This window comes from Athene noctua, chromosome 19 (genome assembly GCF_965140245.1).
Source record: "Athene noctua chromosome 19, bAthNoc1.hap1.1, whole genome shotgun sequence".
Lineage (NCBI taxonomy): Eukaryota > Metazoa > Chordata > Aves > Strigiformes > Strigidae > Athene > Athene noctua.
The window spans coordinates 4,992,265-5,010,853 of NC_134055.1; the positions used below are offsets into that span (position 1 = coordinate 4,992,265).

The 18,589-nt window shown below is 51.4% G+C and overlaps 1 protein-coding gene across 2 annotated transcripts; it reads left to right on the forward strand.

Moving 5' to 3' along the window:
- Positions 1 to 1,386: 1,386 nt before the first annotated feature.
- On the forward strand, positions 1,387 to 17,980 carry TRARG1 (trafficking regulator of GLUT4 (SLC2A4) 1). 2 transcript variants are annotated; one of them, XR_012634850.1, is made up of 4 exons: positions 1,387 to 1,941; positions 8,665 to 8,797; positions 9,377 to 10,025; positions 17,817 to 17,980. XR_012634850.1 is itself a non-coding variant. In XM_074922973.1 (3 exons), exons 1-3 carry the CDS (start codon positions 1,387 to 1,389, stop codon positions 9,382 to 9,384), a joined length of 696 nt encoding a protein of 231 aa, XP_074779074.1. In that variant the 3' UTR covers positions 9,385 to 15,092. The 2 variants fall into 2 exon arrangements, 1 of the variants encoding a protein (XP_074779074.1); XM_074922973.1 differs by lacking the exon at positions 17,817 to 17,980 and having other exon boundaries at positions 9,377 to 15,092.
- Positions 17,981 to 18,589: the final 609 nt, after the last annotated feature.

Below are 18,589 nucleotides of genomic sequence, written 5' to 3' on the forward strand. Positions count from 1 at the left end.
TGCTCTGGCTCTCCCTGGAGCAGCGCCTGCCCCTGCTCTGCCTCGTCAGTACCCATCACACGGGGAGTGAGAGCCCAACAATACCGACATTCAAAGACAGTTCAGATGAAACCAAGCCCTAACCCCTCCCTCCACTCAAATTTACATCCCCAGGTTTTACCCCCAGCTTTGGTGGTCAAAGTTGGACAGGTGGAAGCAACTGGCCAGAGAGGCAGGAGCAGGGTGGGAGGCATAACCCTGTGAGACCCCTAAAGCAGGGTCACCCCACTGCTCTCAGGTTCACATTTATGAAACGTGGGTCCTAATTCTGTCTGGAGGCTGCAGGACAGGATAACTCCCGGGGGGGCAGCAGCCAGGCAGGCTCTGGGCAGGGCTGGGCAGCAGGCCCCAGCTGGCAGCAGGTTCTTTGGGCACCTCTCGGAGAGGCAGAAGGTGCTGGGTGTGCCCCGTAGATGGCACTCACTGCCAGGAAAATCCCTGACAAATTCGGAACTGAAGCAGAATGGGTGGAAAACATCCATCTTTGCCGGGCATCCAGGCTCTGTGGGTTGATTTTACCCCTCATTCCTGCCCCTCACAGCCCCCCCCCCCCCCCCCCCCACTCCCAAGAATGCTGTTTTTTGCTTTAGAGCACACAACCCACCCTGCACCAGCACCCCTTCTCCTTTGCAGGTCCTATGTAGGGACACATCTGTCCCTACATCATCTGTCACGGATCGGGTGTGCCTGTCCCCAGCTGCCGTGTCTCCAGAGTCACTCACAGGCAAGCGAGGGCAGGACAAGCTCCGCGCAGCGTGCCCAGGGCCTCCTCTCAGCCTGCAAGTGGAGAGGATGTTTTCGCAGAGTGATTTGAGCCAGGGGTACCCCCGGGCACCCCCACACCGCCCAGACACCGTCAGAGCCCCGGGCAGCCCCTGCCCGCCCGCAGCCCCGCGCAGGCACAGGGCGGCTCAAGCCCCGCTCCGCAGCCACCAGGGTTCGTGGGGCTGGTCTGTGTCGCATGTCTCCCGCCTGCCTGGGGAAAGGCTTTGAGCCAGGAGGGCCGCAGGGCCAGCAGGGCTGTGTGCTCCGGCACCCCGCACAGGGCTGCCCCCCCCGTCCCCCGGCACCTCCGGGGCTGGCGGCGGCACCGGCGGGGCGCGCTCAGGGCTGGGCTCTCACGTACCGCTGCAGCGAGGCGGAGCCCGGGGGAGCCCCCGGGAAGAGCCGGGGGTCGGCGTGGCGGGACAGAACCTGGGGCTGGGCCGGGCTGGAGGCGACAGGGGACACCCCGGCTTTCCCACCGCTCCCCCCGCCGCAGCCCCGGGGGCAGCGGCACCGCCTGCACCGGGTCGGGCGGAGGCTGAGCGCGGCCCGAGGGGCGGGGGAGTGGGGGGACAGGACGGGATGGGGACACCCCGGGGGCGGTCCGCGGCCCCGATCCTGCCCCGGGGGCTGAGCCGGGCTGGCCCCTCCTCCGGCACGGCCTCCCGCGGGGCGGCGGGCCCCGAGCGCAGAGCGGCGGCGGCGGGGCGAGCTCCGAGCCCGCTCCGCCGGGCCATGGCGAGCGGCGGCTCCGCGCCCGGGGGCTCGGGCTCGGGCTCGGGGTCGGGCTCGGGCACGACGCTGCCCACCCGTTTCCAGGAGACCGAGAAGCTGCTGGCGGCGACCGACGGCCGGGAGGAGAAGGGCCTCCGCGGCTCCAAATCCTTCACGGCCGCCTTGCCCGGCGAGGCGGAGCGCAACGGGCACGGGCTCGCCTACAAGTCGGTGTCGGTCGGGCACCTGGAGGCGGCCCCGCTCTCGCCGTCCCGGCTCAGCCTGGGCAGAGCCTCCTCCACGGCCACCAGCACGGCGGCACCGGAGCAGGGCCGCCCGCGGGACTACCTGGTTCTCGCCATCTTCTCCTGCTTCTGCCCCGTCTGGCCCATCAACGTCGTGGCCCTCGTCTTCTCCATCATGGTGAGTGCGGGACCCGCCGTGCGCCCGGGGCCGGGCCCGGTTCCCGCCGCCCTCGACGGCCGGAGCGGGGCCGGGGCCGGGGCCGGGGCCGCCGGAGCTGTCCGCGGTGCTGCACCGGCGGGGACCGGGGCCGCGGCGGGAGCGGGGCGGGAGGGGCCTCCGCGGGGGCTCGGCCGCTGCCATCGGGGGCCGGGAAGGGCGGGCAGGGAGCGGCGGCCGAGCCCCGGACAGCTCGCGGGATGGGGATGGAGAGCGGCGGCCCGGGATTCTGGGGTGGGATCCGGGCACACGCAGGGCAGGGCTCCGGGAAGCCCGGTGGCTCCGGGAAGCCCGGTCCCTTGCCGCCAGGCAGCGGTCCGGAGCGACTCACCGGGCTTCCCCGGGAAGGAGCTGCGAGGCGAAGCAGGGACAAGGGAACCCCCCCCCCCCGCCCCTCATGGCAGCCGAGCCCAGCCCTGCAGCCCTGGGGACACCCCGGCTGGAGGCTGGTTCCTGCCCTCGGACACTTCAAAGGGACAGGCTGCACCTGCGGCTCCTTCAGTTGCCCCGAAGAAGCGATTTTCTCCATTAATCATCCCCCCCGCCTCAGCAAAGACACCGACATCTGAACAGGGGAGAATAAAGCCAGCCGGCCCCCTCCCATCTCAGGTGCAGGGGGCTCAGCGCAGCCCTGCAAGTATGGCCACCCCCTTACCCCTCGGGATGCCCCACTGCTATCCAGTCCCCCCGGGACATTTTATGCTCTCGATTTGCAACAGAGGTAAACCTTTCCTTTAAAAATCAGCTCAGGGAAAGCAATTACCCGCTTACCACACTAAAATACACTGAGGGGCACCTGCAGCCAGCACTTCCCCAAAACCCACCACCAACTTGAAGACAGACACGGGCAGTTGCCACAGAAAGCCCTCGAGAGAGACCAGTTTCCATTTTGAGGAGGAATCATCATTTCTGCCAGTGCCAGCTGTCATCTGCGTAGTACAGTTGTGTGGTGGAGCCTGTTTAGGCAGCATACGGGGAAGCCAGCCAGCCTTGTTTGGCTTTGCACTGCAACGGGAGGGAAAGCAGCTGGGTATTGCATATCCATGGTAATAAACAAGGGCTCTCACGGGGATTTTCCAACCACATTAGCCTTCATGCAAAATAGATTCTCACACTCTTTCTTGCAGGCGTTAGAGCCTCCAGCACGGTGGGGATGTGCCTTGGGCCACATAAGCCCTGTGGAGTAGAAGAGTAAGCAGTGAAAAAAGAGCAGGAGCCAGTTAATACTGCTAGGCAGCACAGTCCTGGGGTGTATTTACTGGGTTAAACACAAAGACAGGCAGGACCAACAAGGCAATAAGGCTATTTGGCTGCCCTCTGCTTCCAAGGCCCTAGACAGCACTGACCAGAGCCCACTCAGAGCTGGGGAAGGGGGTGCCCAACCCCAACCCTCCGGGCCCACCGAGCCAGAAGGCACACTAGGATGAATTTGTTCTCCAGGACAAGGTTTCTAGTGCACGCAGCACATTAGTAGCCAGTGCACATCCTCTGGCCCCTCCACAGTCATCCCTGCGCTCCCTGTCCCATGGAACAGGGACTAGTTTTTTAGTGCCCTGGCCATGCCTGTGCCATTGCCCCCGGCCCCCTTCCAGCCAGGGACCCCCGCACAGTGCCAGCGGAGCAGGACGAGGAGTGATCCTTGCTCCGTGCTGACCCTGGGGAGCCAGGGAACAACTGGCTGGGTCCTCCTGCCAGCAGGAACAGCTCTCGGAGCATCAGCTGATGTTTCACCCCCTTACACCAGGGAGGAATTCAGTTCCCAGTTATCCCTGAGGTTCCCACAGGCTTAGGTCTCCCCACAGAATAAAACCCAGGAGTGCCTGACCATGCACAAATCTGAGCAGGAAGCAGGTTTTTGCAATGCCTGGTGCCTGGGCGGGCAGAGGGACCTTTCCACAATGTGCTGACATTCCTTTAGCTCTGCAATTGTATTTTTCTTTCCTAAGTCAATGCTTTTTGCACATGAAAGCTTTTTTCTGGGTAATAAGCACCATCCAGAGAGGAAAGTAAATGAATGCTTTTGGGTTTAGTATCTCATAAATCATTTTTCAAAAGCTGCTCTCAGATCCTAGCAGGGCCTACAGCCAGAGGTGGAAAAAAAAAATCTGCTCTAACCCCCAGCTTGTTCTTGATAAGGCTGGTCTTGTGGAAATGAGTTACTGGAGTCTCCGCCACTGACTCTTGGATGCAGTTTTTTGACCAAGCGAGGATCTGGCTGCACCAAGGGGCTCAGGTCTCCCCCCGAGCCAGAGAGTGGGTCTGATGGACACAAGGGCAGCGGGGCCCCATCTCAGAGGTATTGCAGGGCACGGCCAGATACCACACACACACGCTGTATTGCTGTTATTGAATCCCTCCCTTTCCTACCAAAGTGCAGCCACACTGGGGGAAGAAGTAGAGAGGTCACTTACCAGTGTACAAAACTCCAGACAAACAAAGTGAAGTGGAAAAGAAAGGTAACTCCAGCCAGAACTAGCCTATAGTAATGCCAAGGGCAATTCTGCACAGCACTTGGTGTCCAAAATAAGTACTGTCATTCCTGAAAGACGTGGGAGAAGTCAAACTATCCTCGCTCATTTTAAATGGCACAGTCATCTATCTAAGTCTGATGTTGACTTATACCTCTCTCAGAATGTTTTCATCAACAAAACGCAAGTGTTGAGGATTAATGATTTATTCTAACTGGTGGAAGGCAGCAGAGTGCATCCAAAGCTGGTTCATAAATAGGGAAAGACTGCAGGGAAGAGGAGGTGACAATTCGTCTTCTCCATCCCTGGGACTAGCACAGAAGAATAATTGTCTTCATTTGCAACCACACAACTTAGGTAATCTATTAGGGAAAAAACCCTTCTGAACAGTAACTTGAACAGGTAACAGCTTGAAAACAGGTGAGATTAATAACTCCTTTGAACCACCCAGACTTACCTGGCCCCGTGGGTGCTGTGGTACAACGTGCCGTTCCAGCCCCACTTCCAGGGTCCTTCAGATTTTCTAATGTAATACGGAGTCTCTTGGCACACACACACTGACTCACTCCCCCGGAGCCCTCAGGCCTTTCTGAGATATTCTGCCTTGGCGAGTCTCGATTAATAAACAAGATGTTCATGTTTTTATGTGGAAAGCAAAACACAGGATTAGTGATACTAGAGAGCTATAATCAAACCGTTCCACACCAATGAATAATATATGTACAGTAACAAATGCTTGCTAAACACCCCATGCCAATGCTGATGTATTTTTCATAATTGTTCAGGATAAATGAGCAGTAAACACTTCCAGAACTGTAGTGATAAATATATCGAATTCGTTAGCCTATATATTTTTCCCAGAAGACAGCCAAAACTGCATATTTCACTGCAATCTAGCCCACACCTTACAGAAATATCACACTTGTTACAAAAATCTGAGCCTAAAATTCCCAAATGTTGGAAGCTGCCAGTGAGCAGGGCAGGGATCCTGTCAATCTCTGGGCTACCGTGTCCTCCCCATCCCTCCCCACCAGCCCATGAGGCGTCATTTTGTCATCTGTTCTGTAATGAAAATAGGCTCTTGGCTGCATCCCATCGATCTTAGACACGGTCTGTCAAATGTGCTGTTGAGACCAGAAGAAACGAGGTCTTGAGCTCTCTTGGTGTCAGCTGTGGGGACGTTGTTATACAGGGTGGTATGTGAGCAGAGCGGGAGGTTTGCAGGGCTGCAGTGGAAGCAACCATCTGTTTGAGGCTCCACTGTGTTATTTACAGGGTGATACAAACTAAAACGAGTATGTGGAAACCTTCAGAGCTGCGTTTTACCTACCTGAGCAGTATGGAGCAGCCCTGGACTGGGGACCTTCTGATCATGGTGCTGCCAAGGGGGGGTGGTATTAATACCACTACTATTATTAATTGGTATTTGTATTGCTGTTGGTATTAACACCAAGCAGGATGAACAGGAAAGGGGGTAGTAACATCAAGTATTCATTTGTTTGAATTCTCAATGATGTTTCATGGTTAGTGCTGGAGCTGTGCTAGGCCTCCTGACTCTCAATTTTTTTTTTTTTTTTTTAAACATTCGACAAACCCTTCCCAGTGCAGTTGTTATTTCTGAGATATGAATTTTTTGAAAGGAAAGTGGGATTGTTTTATAACACACTTCCACCTTTAACTCTTATTAACTAGCACATTTTATATTTTTAACTCAGAGTTTTCCCAGCGTTAGCCACCACGCTCCAAAGGGAGGAGTCGGCACATGGTATGTGGCTGCAGGGATCTGCCCACCCCAGAGTCTGCCCCACATCTCCCTCTGTCTGCTGAAACCTGGCTCAGCCAAGGCAGCAAGGCTGGAGATGGACAGGGCAGGGGAAGAAGCCTTTAACCTATGTAAAAATGTTAAAATCATCACCAAAGAAAGAGTAACTGCTTCAAGGCAGTTAAAATATCTACAAAACCTCATCCCCCGTGAAGTCGAGGGCAGTTTTACTGCACTCCTCCACCAGATCAAGGTGACAGACCCGTGTGCTGGGCTCCCTCCTCCTTGCCCCAGTCTCTCCCCCAGGCCTGCCTTGCCTCCCTTTCCCCCCACTCCAAGCCTTCCCAACCAGGTGAAAATATTACCAGTTGACCTTAAAACTCCTTATCCCATTTCCCTCCCTCCAAAACCCCTTCCCAATGGGTTTCATGGGAGGCAGAAGGGCGCTGTGTGAATTCAGGAAGGTTTTTTGGTCTGGAGAGCCATGCTAGTCGCAGACCGTCTGCCTCGTCCCGAACAGGGAGCTCCTGTTTTGCTGATGGAGGGGCTCCAGCCTCTCCACCACACGAGTGCTGACGCACGGTGAGTAATTCCGCCGTAATAACCTCGCCGTGGTACTGCACAGCTGCCCTGCTGCTAAGTGCTAAGTCCTCCCTCAGCCAAGTGCAAGAAGCCCAGCACACTCACTCTGGCAGGCTGGGGAGCGCTGTGGGCTCCTCTCTCAGCAGTAATGCTTCTCCCTCACCAGGAAGTCTTACTTCCAGTATTTGTCACTTGGGAACCAAATGATTGCCAGTTACAAGAGGAAGAAACAAGATCAGTCCTTATTTAATCACTTACTCCGAAGGTTTATGATGCATCTGTGTATTATACTTTTTCTGATGAGCTGTGCTTGGTCTTCAGGTTGCTGTGGGTGGTTGGCATAGGTGGAGGCTTCTCTTGCCCAGCGGGTCGGCAGCGCTGCAGTAAGAGAGCTGGCACTGAAGCTCAGAGGAGTCAGGCCACAGCATCACCCTCACTGCCCAGTCAGGCACCAGGCAAGGTCTTGGTGAGCCCATGCTCATCCAATCTTATGTCTTTCCCCTTTGGGTGTGAACCCAAATCCTTCTCAACCCCATCCGCCCCCTTTGGCCCCAGCAGCACTGCTGGGCAGACCCTGGGGAAGCTTCACTAACCCCCCTGGAGATGCCCTGGGGTCTGGATCTCTGCCGAGCCCATGGGTGGCCAGCCCTGATGAAGCAGTGAAAAGCAAAGTTTCCAAGGGAACCTCCAAGTTGTGTTTTCCATCTACCCTGTGTTGTCACTTGTTCCCAAAGACAAGGACTGCTGCAATTTATCCCACCGAGAGCCTCCCATTAAGACATCAGTGCCCACCAACATCAGCGCCAGGCAGGCCCTGTTCTAGCTGCAACTCTTGAGGATCTCTTTTCATTCCTTAATGAGTCCACACACAATCATTTTCAGGCACCTACTAGTGCCATTCCCCATCCCATTGCTCAGCCCTTCCACAACCAAGGAGTCTTTTCTTTTAGTTACAGAGCAGAGGAAAGCTTTCACTGAGCTGCCTAAAGAAATCAATAGAGCAGCAGGGGAAATCACAATGAAACTAGAAGCAGAATAGAGAAGTTATATGGACTATTCCTTCCCTCCCCACAGCACACACAAGAGCAGGAATTCACTGTAGGAGGACTGCATTTAAAAACAGAGATGGTGAACACAACCCATCTACGGTGATGCAGAAATTCAGAGTAATGCAGAGGCACCAAAGCACATCCCATCACAAGATGAAAGCCAGCAGTTACTGCCGGCGTTATCAAAGCCTGTTCCTCTCGCACACACATTCAGCTCCAACGGCCAGCAAAGAGGCCACATGCTGCTTTGGAAACATCAGTGGTTTGGGTTTTTTTGGTTCGTCAGTGATAGTTAAACTCACCATCTACTTTACTTCTCAATACATAAATTTGCAGAAGACGATGGAGGCAGCGTGCTTTTCCTGTTCGCAAGCTGCAGAAGGACAGTGGTGCCCCTGGGGATTCAGTCCCCCTGCGCAGGACCCGTACAGTGAGCTGCTTTGAGGATTGAAGTCAAGAATATCAGGGTTTTCCATGAAAGAGTCAGAGAGGGGCTGTGGCTGTGCTGTACCTCCTGTCCCCACACTGGGGCTATTCCTTAGTCACTCCAACAAAAGACAGACTTGAGTCCGTCCAGCTCCTACCCAGGGCAAGCAGAACAGCATCCCAGGTGGGCTCCTCCGGGCACGCTGGTTTAGCAGGACCACAGCCTGTCAAAGCTGTAGGCTCGCAGAGGGGATTCACATGCCATCCTGTGAGAGCCCAGGAGGGCAGGTCCAGCCCCGCTGCTGATGCAGCAGCTCTCATTTTGGGGAGTACAGCCAGAGAATCACCCCAGAGCCGCAGCCATTCTCAAGAGCCTCTTTCTGTGTTTCCCCCCCAGTCAAGGAACAGCGGGCAGCAAGGGGACATGGACGGAGCCCGGCGACTCGGCCGCATGGCCAGGCTGCTCAGCATCGTCTCCATTATCCTGGGGACCATCATCATCGTGCTCTACGTTTCACTCAGCATCAGAGGTAACATTTCTTTCCTTTTCCCCAGCCCAGCTAGAGCAGGAACCTCATCCAGCTCCCATCTCTGGCCCAGTTTATAGGGTACCTGCCCACCATCACCCTAGGGCAGGTGGTGCTCCATTGCCACCCAACTGCAGGGGTAGAGCACTGAGCATCTCTGCGGTCCAGGCTGGTTTGACCATCACCAGCTGCTCACACACCTGCAAAACACCTTGGAGAAGGGGCTCCTTGCGGTAGCAACACACACACTGTTCAAAGGACCAGAATGGAATGTCCTCCCTGTGCTGTCCCGTAGTGCAGCGGTGACCATACAAAGTCCCCCTGGTGAAAGGTCTCGCCCTGGCAAAGGCTGTGGCGGGTTTAGAAGAGTGTAGTGGGGTAAAAATTGAAGGGTTTCAGGACACAAATCAACCTGCCCAGAAATGTAATCCCAAAACGTTTGAGGAGCCTCTCAAACACAGACAGACCAGCGTGCAGGTCAGGCAAATGGGAACCTCAGAAACACACAAAACCCAGACCGAGAGCATAAGGGAAACTTTGGTGACTACTGGAAGCTGCCCTAAGACTCTCTTTATTTTACAGTTTCCTAGAAGATGTTTTAGCATGCAAATACCTCGAAGAGGAGGAAGACAACTTTCCTTTTGGGGTTTTACTTTCGGCCTTGCAACAAAAAAATTGTCACAGTGTAGGTGGGCAGCCCTAGACAGCCTGCTCTGGAGCGCCGTCTGAAGGAACGCATGCTTCTACTTCACCGCCTCTTGGAAATGAGTTTGTACAAGTGATGGGATAAAAAACATGGCAAGAAGGAATGGGAGTGAACATCAGACGTCGAGTGGAGAGGAGAAGGGGGAAATCCACTACCTCATTCCCCTCCAGCAAAACTCGCGGAGTGGGGAGACAACTACAGTACAGGAGGAGGAGAGAGTTTCAAGAGCGAAGCATATTTTAAAAGGAAATTTAAGGCAAGAACAGGACATTTTAAGGAATCCTCCTAAGAGTTTTGGCACAAGTCATTGAATTTTTGGGGGGTTGTTGGTTTTTAAATCATCAAATTCTCTGTCTCTACAAAAAAAAAAAAAAAAAAAAAAAAAAAAAAAAAAAAAGGAAAAACAAAGCTCAAACTGCCATCAGGAGCTGAAAGCTGTTCCATGGAGGAGGAGGGAGAGCAGAGCTGCAGCAGGACCATGACTCTGCTCCGAACGAAATGCAGCAGCAAAAGCTGGAGGATGTGGTGGGTGCTTTTGTATTTTTGATGAAAAAAAAAAAAAAAAAAAGAGACAATGACCATTTGCATGCCTTTGGGAATGTTCTCTATGTCTGTTCCTATGAGCTCTTTTATCACTTAGGGCAGATCTCAGAGCTGACAGAGCAGGATGTTGCTGCATGAGAACGCCAGGCTCCTCCTCACCCCGATCCCATGGTGGGGGTTTTTAATGGAAGGAAAAATAATGCTTTCTCTGTGAACCCACACATTTCTCTCTCCGTGCACCCAAAGTGAGGTTAATACTCATGGCGCTGAGAAAAGAGCCTGGTTAATCTGTAGCAGCAGTACCAAGGCAGGGAGAGCCCGTTTTACCCACTTACACTTTTATGTCATGTCATGTCCATCACACAAAAGCTTCAGTGTGATCCAGCCCCTGCCACTGTCAGTGCTTATGTCCCCAATCCTTTTGGGCTTCAGCTTAGGGCCTTCCAGGAGATTTTCAGAGGCATGGAGGATTAAGATCCCTGCGCCCCTCACATGCTCTTCTGCATTTCTAAAAATCTCCAGCATCCTCGGAGCTGGCTGGGGTCAGTTCCACAAGTAGTATTATTTTTTAATGTTTTATATTTAACATAACAAGAAAATAGACTTTGCTTCTCCTGATCTGCCTATACATCCCCCGTGCCCCTCCACGTCTTCCACACCTCAGCTGTTTCCCTAGGGATCTGATCCCACCTCACTCCATCCATCCCCATCCCCTCTTCTTCCCCCTCCCCCTGTCCTTGCTGGTTGTTACTGGGGTTGGTCCTCTATCCAGCCACCCAGACTATGCAAAGTTTCATCGCCTGTTATTTTATTCAGGCTTTGTAGATGGCTTCTGGCCATATCCATTGGCTCCGTATTAGCTGAGCCTCTCTCTTTTATCAAAACTTTGCGGGCACAAGTACCTGGCCAAGAGCTACACTCCCTGTCCTTTCTGTTGTCTCCAGCTGACAGCCTGGGACTTAGAAATATGGCCTGCACCAAGAAATAAATAAGGTGTTCCAGGGCACTTCTGCTCCCTACCACCAATCTCCTGAAAAAAAAAAAACAACCCAAATCTTAGACCAAATCTAATGCTTTGGAGGCTTGTCTACATGGAGAAACTACTGCACACTGTAAGAAACTTCACAACACGGTAACTGCTCGGCACTAAAGTTCTCTGGGGGATGAGCGGGCACGTGTGTGCACGTGGGGTTAGCACAGGGGAGTGCTCCACTGTAAATCCACGCTGTAGTTACTCAGCGGATGTGCAAAGCCATGGGCATCGCAGTGAAAACTCTCTTGTCAACCTGTTTGATTGCTCCTCTTTAAAGTGTTTTGTTTTCCTAGGCATTATTTGAATCCAGGGGCTGTGAAAGCCAGATTACCTAGATTAACATTTTTCTCTACATTAACATCCCCTGTTAACATTTTTCTCAACATTAAAAGGGATTCCAGGGACTCACAGCAATAGCACATCACTACAGCACTTTCTTGGGCTCCATTCCCATCCAGCCCTTTGCCAGTGCTTTATTACACACTATTGGCTTCTAAAATGGACCAAATTTGCAACCTTTCTTTTGCAATTCATTTTTTTGTGAGCTTCAGCAAACAGGGGCCACTGAGTGCTGCTGGGTGTGAGCCCCCACCCACAGCTGCTGCCCGGGTGACCCTTGGCACCAGATCTCTTCTCCCGGAGCTCATCAGAAACCCACCCTTGGAGATTCAAACTCTCATCTCATGGTGGATGACATCCCATCAAACCCCCCAAACGTTTCCTTCTCTAACACTTGAACCTGAAAGCTGCTTGCTGGGAAACACGCACACTATTTTTTCTGAGATGCATAAGGGCAGTGCTGCCTGTCCGTGTCATCTTCTGCCCTTTGCTCTTTGAGCTGCTGAAATTCAGCTTATGGGAAGAGCCGAGCGAGCTCCTCCTTGGGCAGGAAGAGCTGACGTTCAGGGAAAGCTGCCGCAATGAGTTATAGTACTTGAGAGCGCCAAGTATTTATTAAGTAAGAATTTAAATGCTCTTCTATCATTACATAAAGCCTTTCATCTAAAGTGCTTTACCACATTTAAAGGATTAAACCTTGCCACCCCTCACGAGGTGGGTTAGCATTACGCTGCTTTAATTGCACCGATGGCAAAGTTGCTCAGAGTCACATGCAACGTGCCGCTCCAAAAAGAAACCTGGTTTTCTTTCTCCTCCTTAACAGAACCGTATGAATACAAATTTCCTTTGAACCTGATTTTTCCAAAGGGATTGAGGCAAACACACACCACACTTCAAAATGGACTGGGATACTTACAGCCATAGGAACAAGGGGGCTTTTATAGGCAGCTGCAGCGGTCCTTCCCAGGAGAAGTCTCAGGCTGGCGAGCACAGAGCAGTAGAGGTACCAGAATTCATCTGAATGCAGAAGGCTGAAGCTTTCCCCAAAAAAGACCACAGTGATGATTTGTTGTATGCACCCAAACATGGTTTGTGCCTCAGACATTAGCCTGTATCATTGGGCTGTTGAGGCAACTGCTTCTCATCTTACTATTAAATATAATAAAAAATAAAAACTAAGACACTTAAATGCCTTTCATTTTAAAACCTTCTTTCTGATTAGATACAATTGTTCTGCGCTCTTGAATACAGCTTTTTTTTTTTTTTTTCTTTTCTTACCCTGCATTTAAATCCTGGGGAAAGCCTCTACAATTATTCCTGACAAACTATTTTCTCTCTGTGCAACCTGGCTCTGCAGTGCTAGAAAAAGAAACCCCCCAGGATTATCTGGAAAGTCTCTTCTCTGTGCTCTCCCCCAACTTCTCCACACATTTTGCAGCCTCATATTTTGCAAAGGTTTTTCCACTAGATCCTTACTCTTCACATCACACACAGTTTTACCCAGCTCAGCTGCCTATTTGGCTTTTTTGGGTTCATTAGCTTGTATTTGTGAAGGAAGAACTTGCTGAGCCCCCAACCCTTGACACACACCTCACCTCTGACTGTGTTCTGAGGAGGTAAATCATGGCAGAATTTAATCCTGAGGCCAGCAGCAGGCACGGTTCCTCCTTTGTTCTACATCTGGGAAACTACAGCATCCCTCGTGATTTTTTGCTAATTTAGTGTTCACCTAAGAGCAAGCATCTTTTCTTCCACATCCAGGCACAACCTCTCCTCTCTTAACTTCTGTCCTTTGTGTCTTTAGCTCACAAAAGGGTGATCACAAAAACTGTGTCATGAAAAGACTTAACCTCTCCATCCCCACAAACAAGCCCCATTACTTCTGTCACAGCTCTTTGCCACCTGCTGCAGCCTCCCCTAAGCACACGCGTCAGAATCAAGCTTCCCGTGTTTGCAACTATAAGAGTCATGAAATCCTCAGGATTTGGCTAATTTCTACCCTCTAGTAAAGCAGGCAATAGGGGAGAGGCGAGAGATCCAAGTGATGAGGTGGCAATTCATCCTTACCTGACAGCGAAGTTGAGCTGGTAGGAGGATAGCTTGCTGAAGAGATGGAGAAGGTGGGAAACGTCTCTAAATGTAAGTTCAAGTAGGAGTTACGATCGACAAGTGTGAGGTCCTGGTGGGATATAAATACACAGTTTGTGCTGCTCAGGAAGAGTCTCTGAGCAGAGCACATGGCTGATGCACCTCTCATTGATGTCCCTGCCCCCTCCCGCCAGGGTTTGGGGCAGAGTTTGACTCTGAGGGGTAGCACAGAAGGGCCCTTGCTGGGTACAGCAACGCTAGATCAAAGGTTTAAGCTGAAGAAGCAATTTGCTGCTGCCGAGCAGACAAGCCAGCTTGGTTTCACACCAGCTTCTTGTAGGATGCAATGACTGATGGTCAGAAAAGGTCTAGCAGGAGTCAGTTGGTTACAGCAACACGCTGGCTGGTGCCTGCCCAGATGCCTGTGGAGGAGACCAAAGGGATTTGAGCACAAAGGGAGGAAAGAAAGCAACAAAAGATTCCATCTCAAAGTTTGCTGTGCCTAATGATGGCTTTGCTTTTTCTGGTCAGTATTTTACTCCATTCCAGGAGTAAAAATACCTCCTTCAGGCCATCTTTGTGAGTTTAATGTGCTTTCCCCTCAGCATTTCTACTCCTAGAGCAATGCACGTGTCTCACAGGCTCTTCCCTCCTACCCTCTGCCTTTCCTCTAATCCAGGACAGGTCTTGTTGGCACTGAGATGTCATCACTGGGCTTCACTGAAAGGGGTTATCGAGGGGTATGGAACCTGCTCCCCTAAGGCTCTGACCCAGGCTGGCTACAGACTCAAGCATTAACGTTGCAGTAGTTGACCTCCCAAATACAGACTTCTCCATGTAGACAAGGGGAGCAGATCCTGCCTTTTATATAAAATCAAAACTCTGTTTCCATTTGGTCTGAGTCCAGGGAGAGGCTGCAGAAACGCACCCACTGGGCTGGTCCCATGACTGACTTTCTTCCTGATACCCCCAACCTTGCCCTATCACTTTGTTACTTATCACAGAACCACAGCCAAGGATGCACAGTCAAGCTGAAATAATTTCAGATTTAAGGTTGATTTTCTTTGAGCGTACATCCTTTAATTTTGGCAAAGACAGGTTTGGACTGAAAACTCCTGTGCTTGGGCACAAGCCAAGGGGGTGGTGGGGGAAAGTAGCCTTTTCAAAGTGGGAATATTTGTAAAGCATTTGCTAACACCAGTAGGTAGTGAAATTCAAAACTATAAATACCCATCCAGGATAAGAAACATCAGAAAGGGATCGTGTGCAGGATTCACCAAGGCAACCCCGAGACCACTTCAGAGCAGGTGCCCTTGTTAGTTGGTGTCCAGAACACGATTCTTAGCGTGGAAGTGCAGGGTCTATCCCTCCCCACTGCCACAACCACCGTCCAGGCACCGGATCCTCCGGTTTTGAAGTCAAACTGGAAGAGCCGTGTTTCACACACAGCATGAACACATCAGGAATTGCAGCTGGGCACTTCTCTTTGCTGATGAATGTTTCTTTTTCTGCAGGATGATATGGTATATCTTATATACTTTCTTTGTATTTCTTGGCATGAGAAAAAATTAAAATGTAACATGCATGGTCAAAGCTGAACTTGTTTCTTCTGTCTAAATGAGAAAAAAAAAATAATATCCAAACTACGCATTTAACTATTGCTTCACACTCCAAGAGCAAGTAGATCAGCTGGTATTTTGGGTGCAGTGGGTTGCAGAGAAATATAAGCAAAAGGCAGAGGGAACAGCAGAGCAGAGAAAAGTCCAGACAGATCAGCCTTGTGCTGCAGAGAGAAGCGGCACCGAGCTCCTCGGGAAGCACAGCTATTGCGGGAGGTCTCCTCCAGCCATGCCACAGGGCACACCTGCCCGAGGAAGCCAAAGAAATCCTCCCTGCTTGAAGCACACAAGGATGGGATGGGGAGTAGCCACGGGGAACAGCTGCTCATTGCTGGCCCTGCTGCTACAGTTTGGTATTGTAGTGCACCACCAAGTATGAGAGAACAAATTCCCAATCTGCTCAAAAAACAGAATTATTGATCAAAACCATAGATTTCAAGAATGAATAGCAATATTTGGTCTCCACTCAAAAAGCCAAAACGTGGGCTGCTCCCAGGAAACAGGTTCTTTTTAAAATTTCTCAAGCCAAGGCTTGAAAATTCAGTTATTACCAAAAACATTGGCTTTAGTCTTTTCCCAGGAGAAGTTTTTATAACCAGTCATGCTGGAAGGCTGTTGACTGTGTATAACAGACCTTGGGTCACTACCAGTTTACTTCTGTGGAAAAGCACACCAATCCATCAAGGCTACTGATCTGTAATGAAGATTAGTTGCACGACAACTTCATTCAGCTGAATCCTAACACCCTCCTCCTCTGGCTGCGCGTCTCTGGCATCCTCAGGGAATGAATGGCAACGCAGCTTCCAACCCAGCTCAGCTTGGAGACAAGACTTGCCAAGTCTGAGATGAATTTGTTGTTTTGCACAGCTCTCCTCTGTAGCAATACGCTCAAGCTGCCCAGAGTTTAGCTCAGGGTAGGACTTACTGGAGGTAGCAGAGTCTTACAGCTTCCCGAGGACGATTCCTTCCCTCTCCCAGCAAGCATCACACAAAAAGCGTGCACATGGCAGGCAGGTGCCACCACCATCAGCAGGGATCAAAAATGAGGCTTTACGGCCCCAGAGCAGGCATCAGACACAGCACTTCCACTTCCATCCATGTCTATGATGGAAAAAGATAGATGCAAATTCCCTGCAATGTTGGCAGCCCACAGCATGATTCAGCAACAAACGGACTTAATGGCCCTGCCTGGAGCACATCCTGCTGATGAGAGTCCCTCCAAGGCAGAGGCAGGTCCCTCCCTGCCAAAAGGGCCAGCGGCATCGGGGAGCACCGAGCCACCAGCCCTGCCACAGCAGCCCGGGAGCTCCAGGGCTCCGCTCGCTCGCGGGCAGCTCTCCTGACTGAGCCCACTGCGTAATAACTCATCAGCAAATGCCACAGTGAAACACATTCAGCTATTTGACTTGCTGTGGTCACATTTAGGAAGCGGTTGTGGCCACATCGGCGAGGCAGCAGGGTGAACAGCCTGCTCAAGACCACCTCTGTGGTCCAAACCCAAATGCCTTAGCCTCTGATGCGACACAGTAAAGCTTTGGTCTACCTGTCATTTTCATAGGCAGTGTTTTGATAAATGCCTCTTCACCTTTCCTACGGATGCAAGCTGTAGGGTTTTTTTGGGCAGCGAAAAAATAAACAAATAGGAAAACCCCCCAGATACTCAAAGCCAGAGAGGATGTAAATTAAATGTTTGTGAACTCATGAAAAACAGATCCTTTATCCTCATGCGCATCTTAGAAAATGATCAAAGGAACAGATTAATTAGTTCTTCTAGATCTGCTGCTGCCCATGACACAGAGCCCAGCCACTATAAGGCAGAGCTTGTCTCAATACTGGATCTGTCCCCAAGGTTTCCTACGGTTCAGGCAGCGCCGCACTGGTACGTCACTGCCCAAACAACTCCCAGTGAGACAGAGCAGCTCTGCAGCCTCGAGCACACCAGGAGCGAGCTCGGCCTCCTCGTTCATCCCATAGCCCTCCTCTTACACTACACTGCCCACCCCCTACCTGGCTCTGTACTTGCTAATGCATTTTTAACAAACCAACCGTATTTCTTCAGTGTGTCCATTCCCTGTTGCTTTGAAAACTGCAGATCTAACTAGATCTGCTGGTTCTTACTCCTAAATACCCCCCTAATACCAGCTTAATCTGTTGTCCTTCATGTTTAGCTTCCCCTACTAGGGCTAGGATATCAGCTGCTCAAACCTCTATTTTTAAGAGGCACCAGCCATGAATACTTGCTTACACACAGACACGCAGGTCCAAACTTAGACCACACTACAGCTACTCCCATTTTGCACTAAGGTTAGACATTGTACCCTGTCCTTGTGCTGTTATTCAGCAGCAGCATCCCCTCCCTGCCTCTGCTCACCCAGAAGGGCAAGAGGCATTACCGCCTGCACAAGGGCTCTTGGCAACATGAGTGGGAATACAGGGGAGGTCCAAAGAGCCACGTTTATTTGTCCTGATGGAGAAACAAAATGTAGATTTTTAAAAAATTGAGTGTAATTTAATTTCGCTATTCAGCAAAGGGACTTGTGGTTGTGGTTGGTGGTACCTGTGCATAACAAAAGATCAGGACAGAGCGGTCCTGGTGGGGAGAACTTTCGAGGAACAGATGCAATTTGCATCTCGGCACATTATGTCTGAGGCTGCTTTAACCCATCTTTGGCCTTCTTTGTCTATTGCTTAAAGAATTCAGCAGGTAAGAAGGCTGAGCAGGAAAGAACAATGGCTTTGTCCTTGAGGAGAAGAATTTTACTTGCGTAAAAGACCCCCACACCATGGACAGATTTCCCCTCAGTGGCGAAGTTCCTCTTGGAGCATCCTGACCGTGTCACCCAAGCAGCTGGGCAGATGCAAGTTCCAGCCTTCAAAGGCCGAAGCTGACAGCCTCGCCTCTGATGTTTCGCTAAAGAGAGGGGAGTGCCAAGTGCTTTAGCCTCCTGTTTTATTAATATGCTGCTCTGATGGGCTCATGTATAATAGATTTGCAAAGGAACAGCAAGAGGTTTACATCCAATTTCCATGTTGCATATGTTTTCTATTAAACGCTATAGGCTCTCCGTTGACCTCTTAATGTTTATCTTCACTAATAAATTTGCATGAGCTTTGGGGTTCAAGCAAAGGACAAAAAGTTGTTCATCAGTTCTTCAACTGGTTTCCATGACTTTGCTCCAGACAGGTGCTACGAATTAAAAGCACAGGGAAAACGTTTCCATTTTCCCTCTCGTTCCTAACGCCGGCTGCGGTTGAAGAAACAAGTGTGCAGCTAAGGGTTTCCTTGGGCACCCTCAAAGCCACACACAGCCTCTTGGCAAGTCATTTGTGAGGTGCCGGAGCCCTGAGCCGCTGCAGCCACACAAGGCAGCAGCATCAGGGAGCTCAGGGCTGCAGAACTGCAGCAGCAAGACTTTGTGATGAGCAGCACACAAACACGCCTGGCTCTGGTACAGCTCACTCCGGTC

Excerpts from the sequence above, each read along its gene's own strand:
- TRARG1 (XM_074922973.1), top strand. The coding sequence starts at position 1,387 with ATGGGGACACCCCGGGGGCGGTCCGCGGCCCCGATCCTGCCCCGGGGG. Across the intron at positions 1,942-8,664 it reads CCCTCGTCTTCTCCATCATG|TCAAGGAACAGCGGGCAGCA; the intron begins GTGAGTGCGGGA and ends TTTCCCCCCCAG.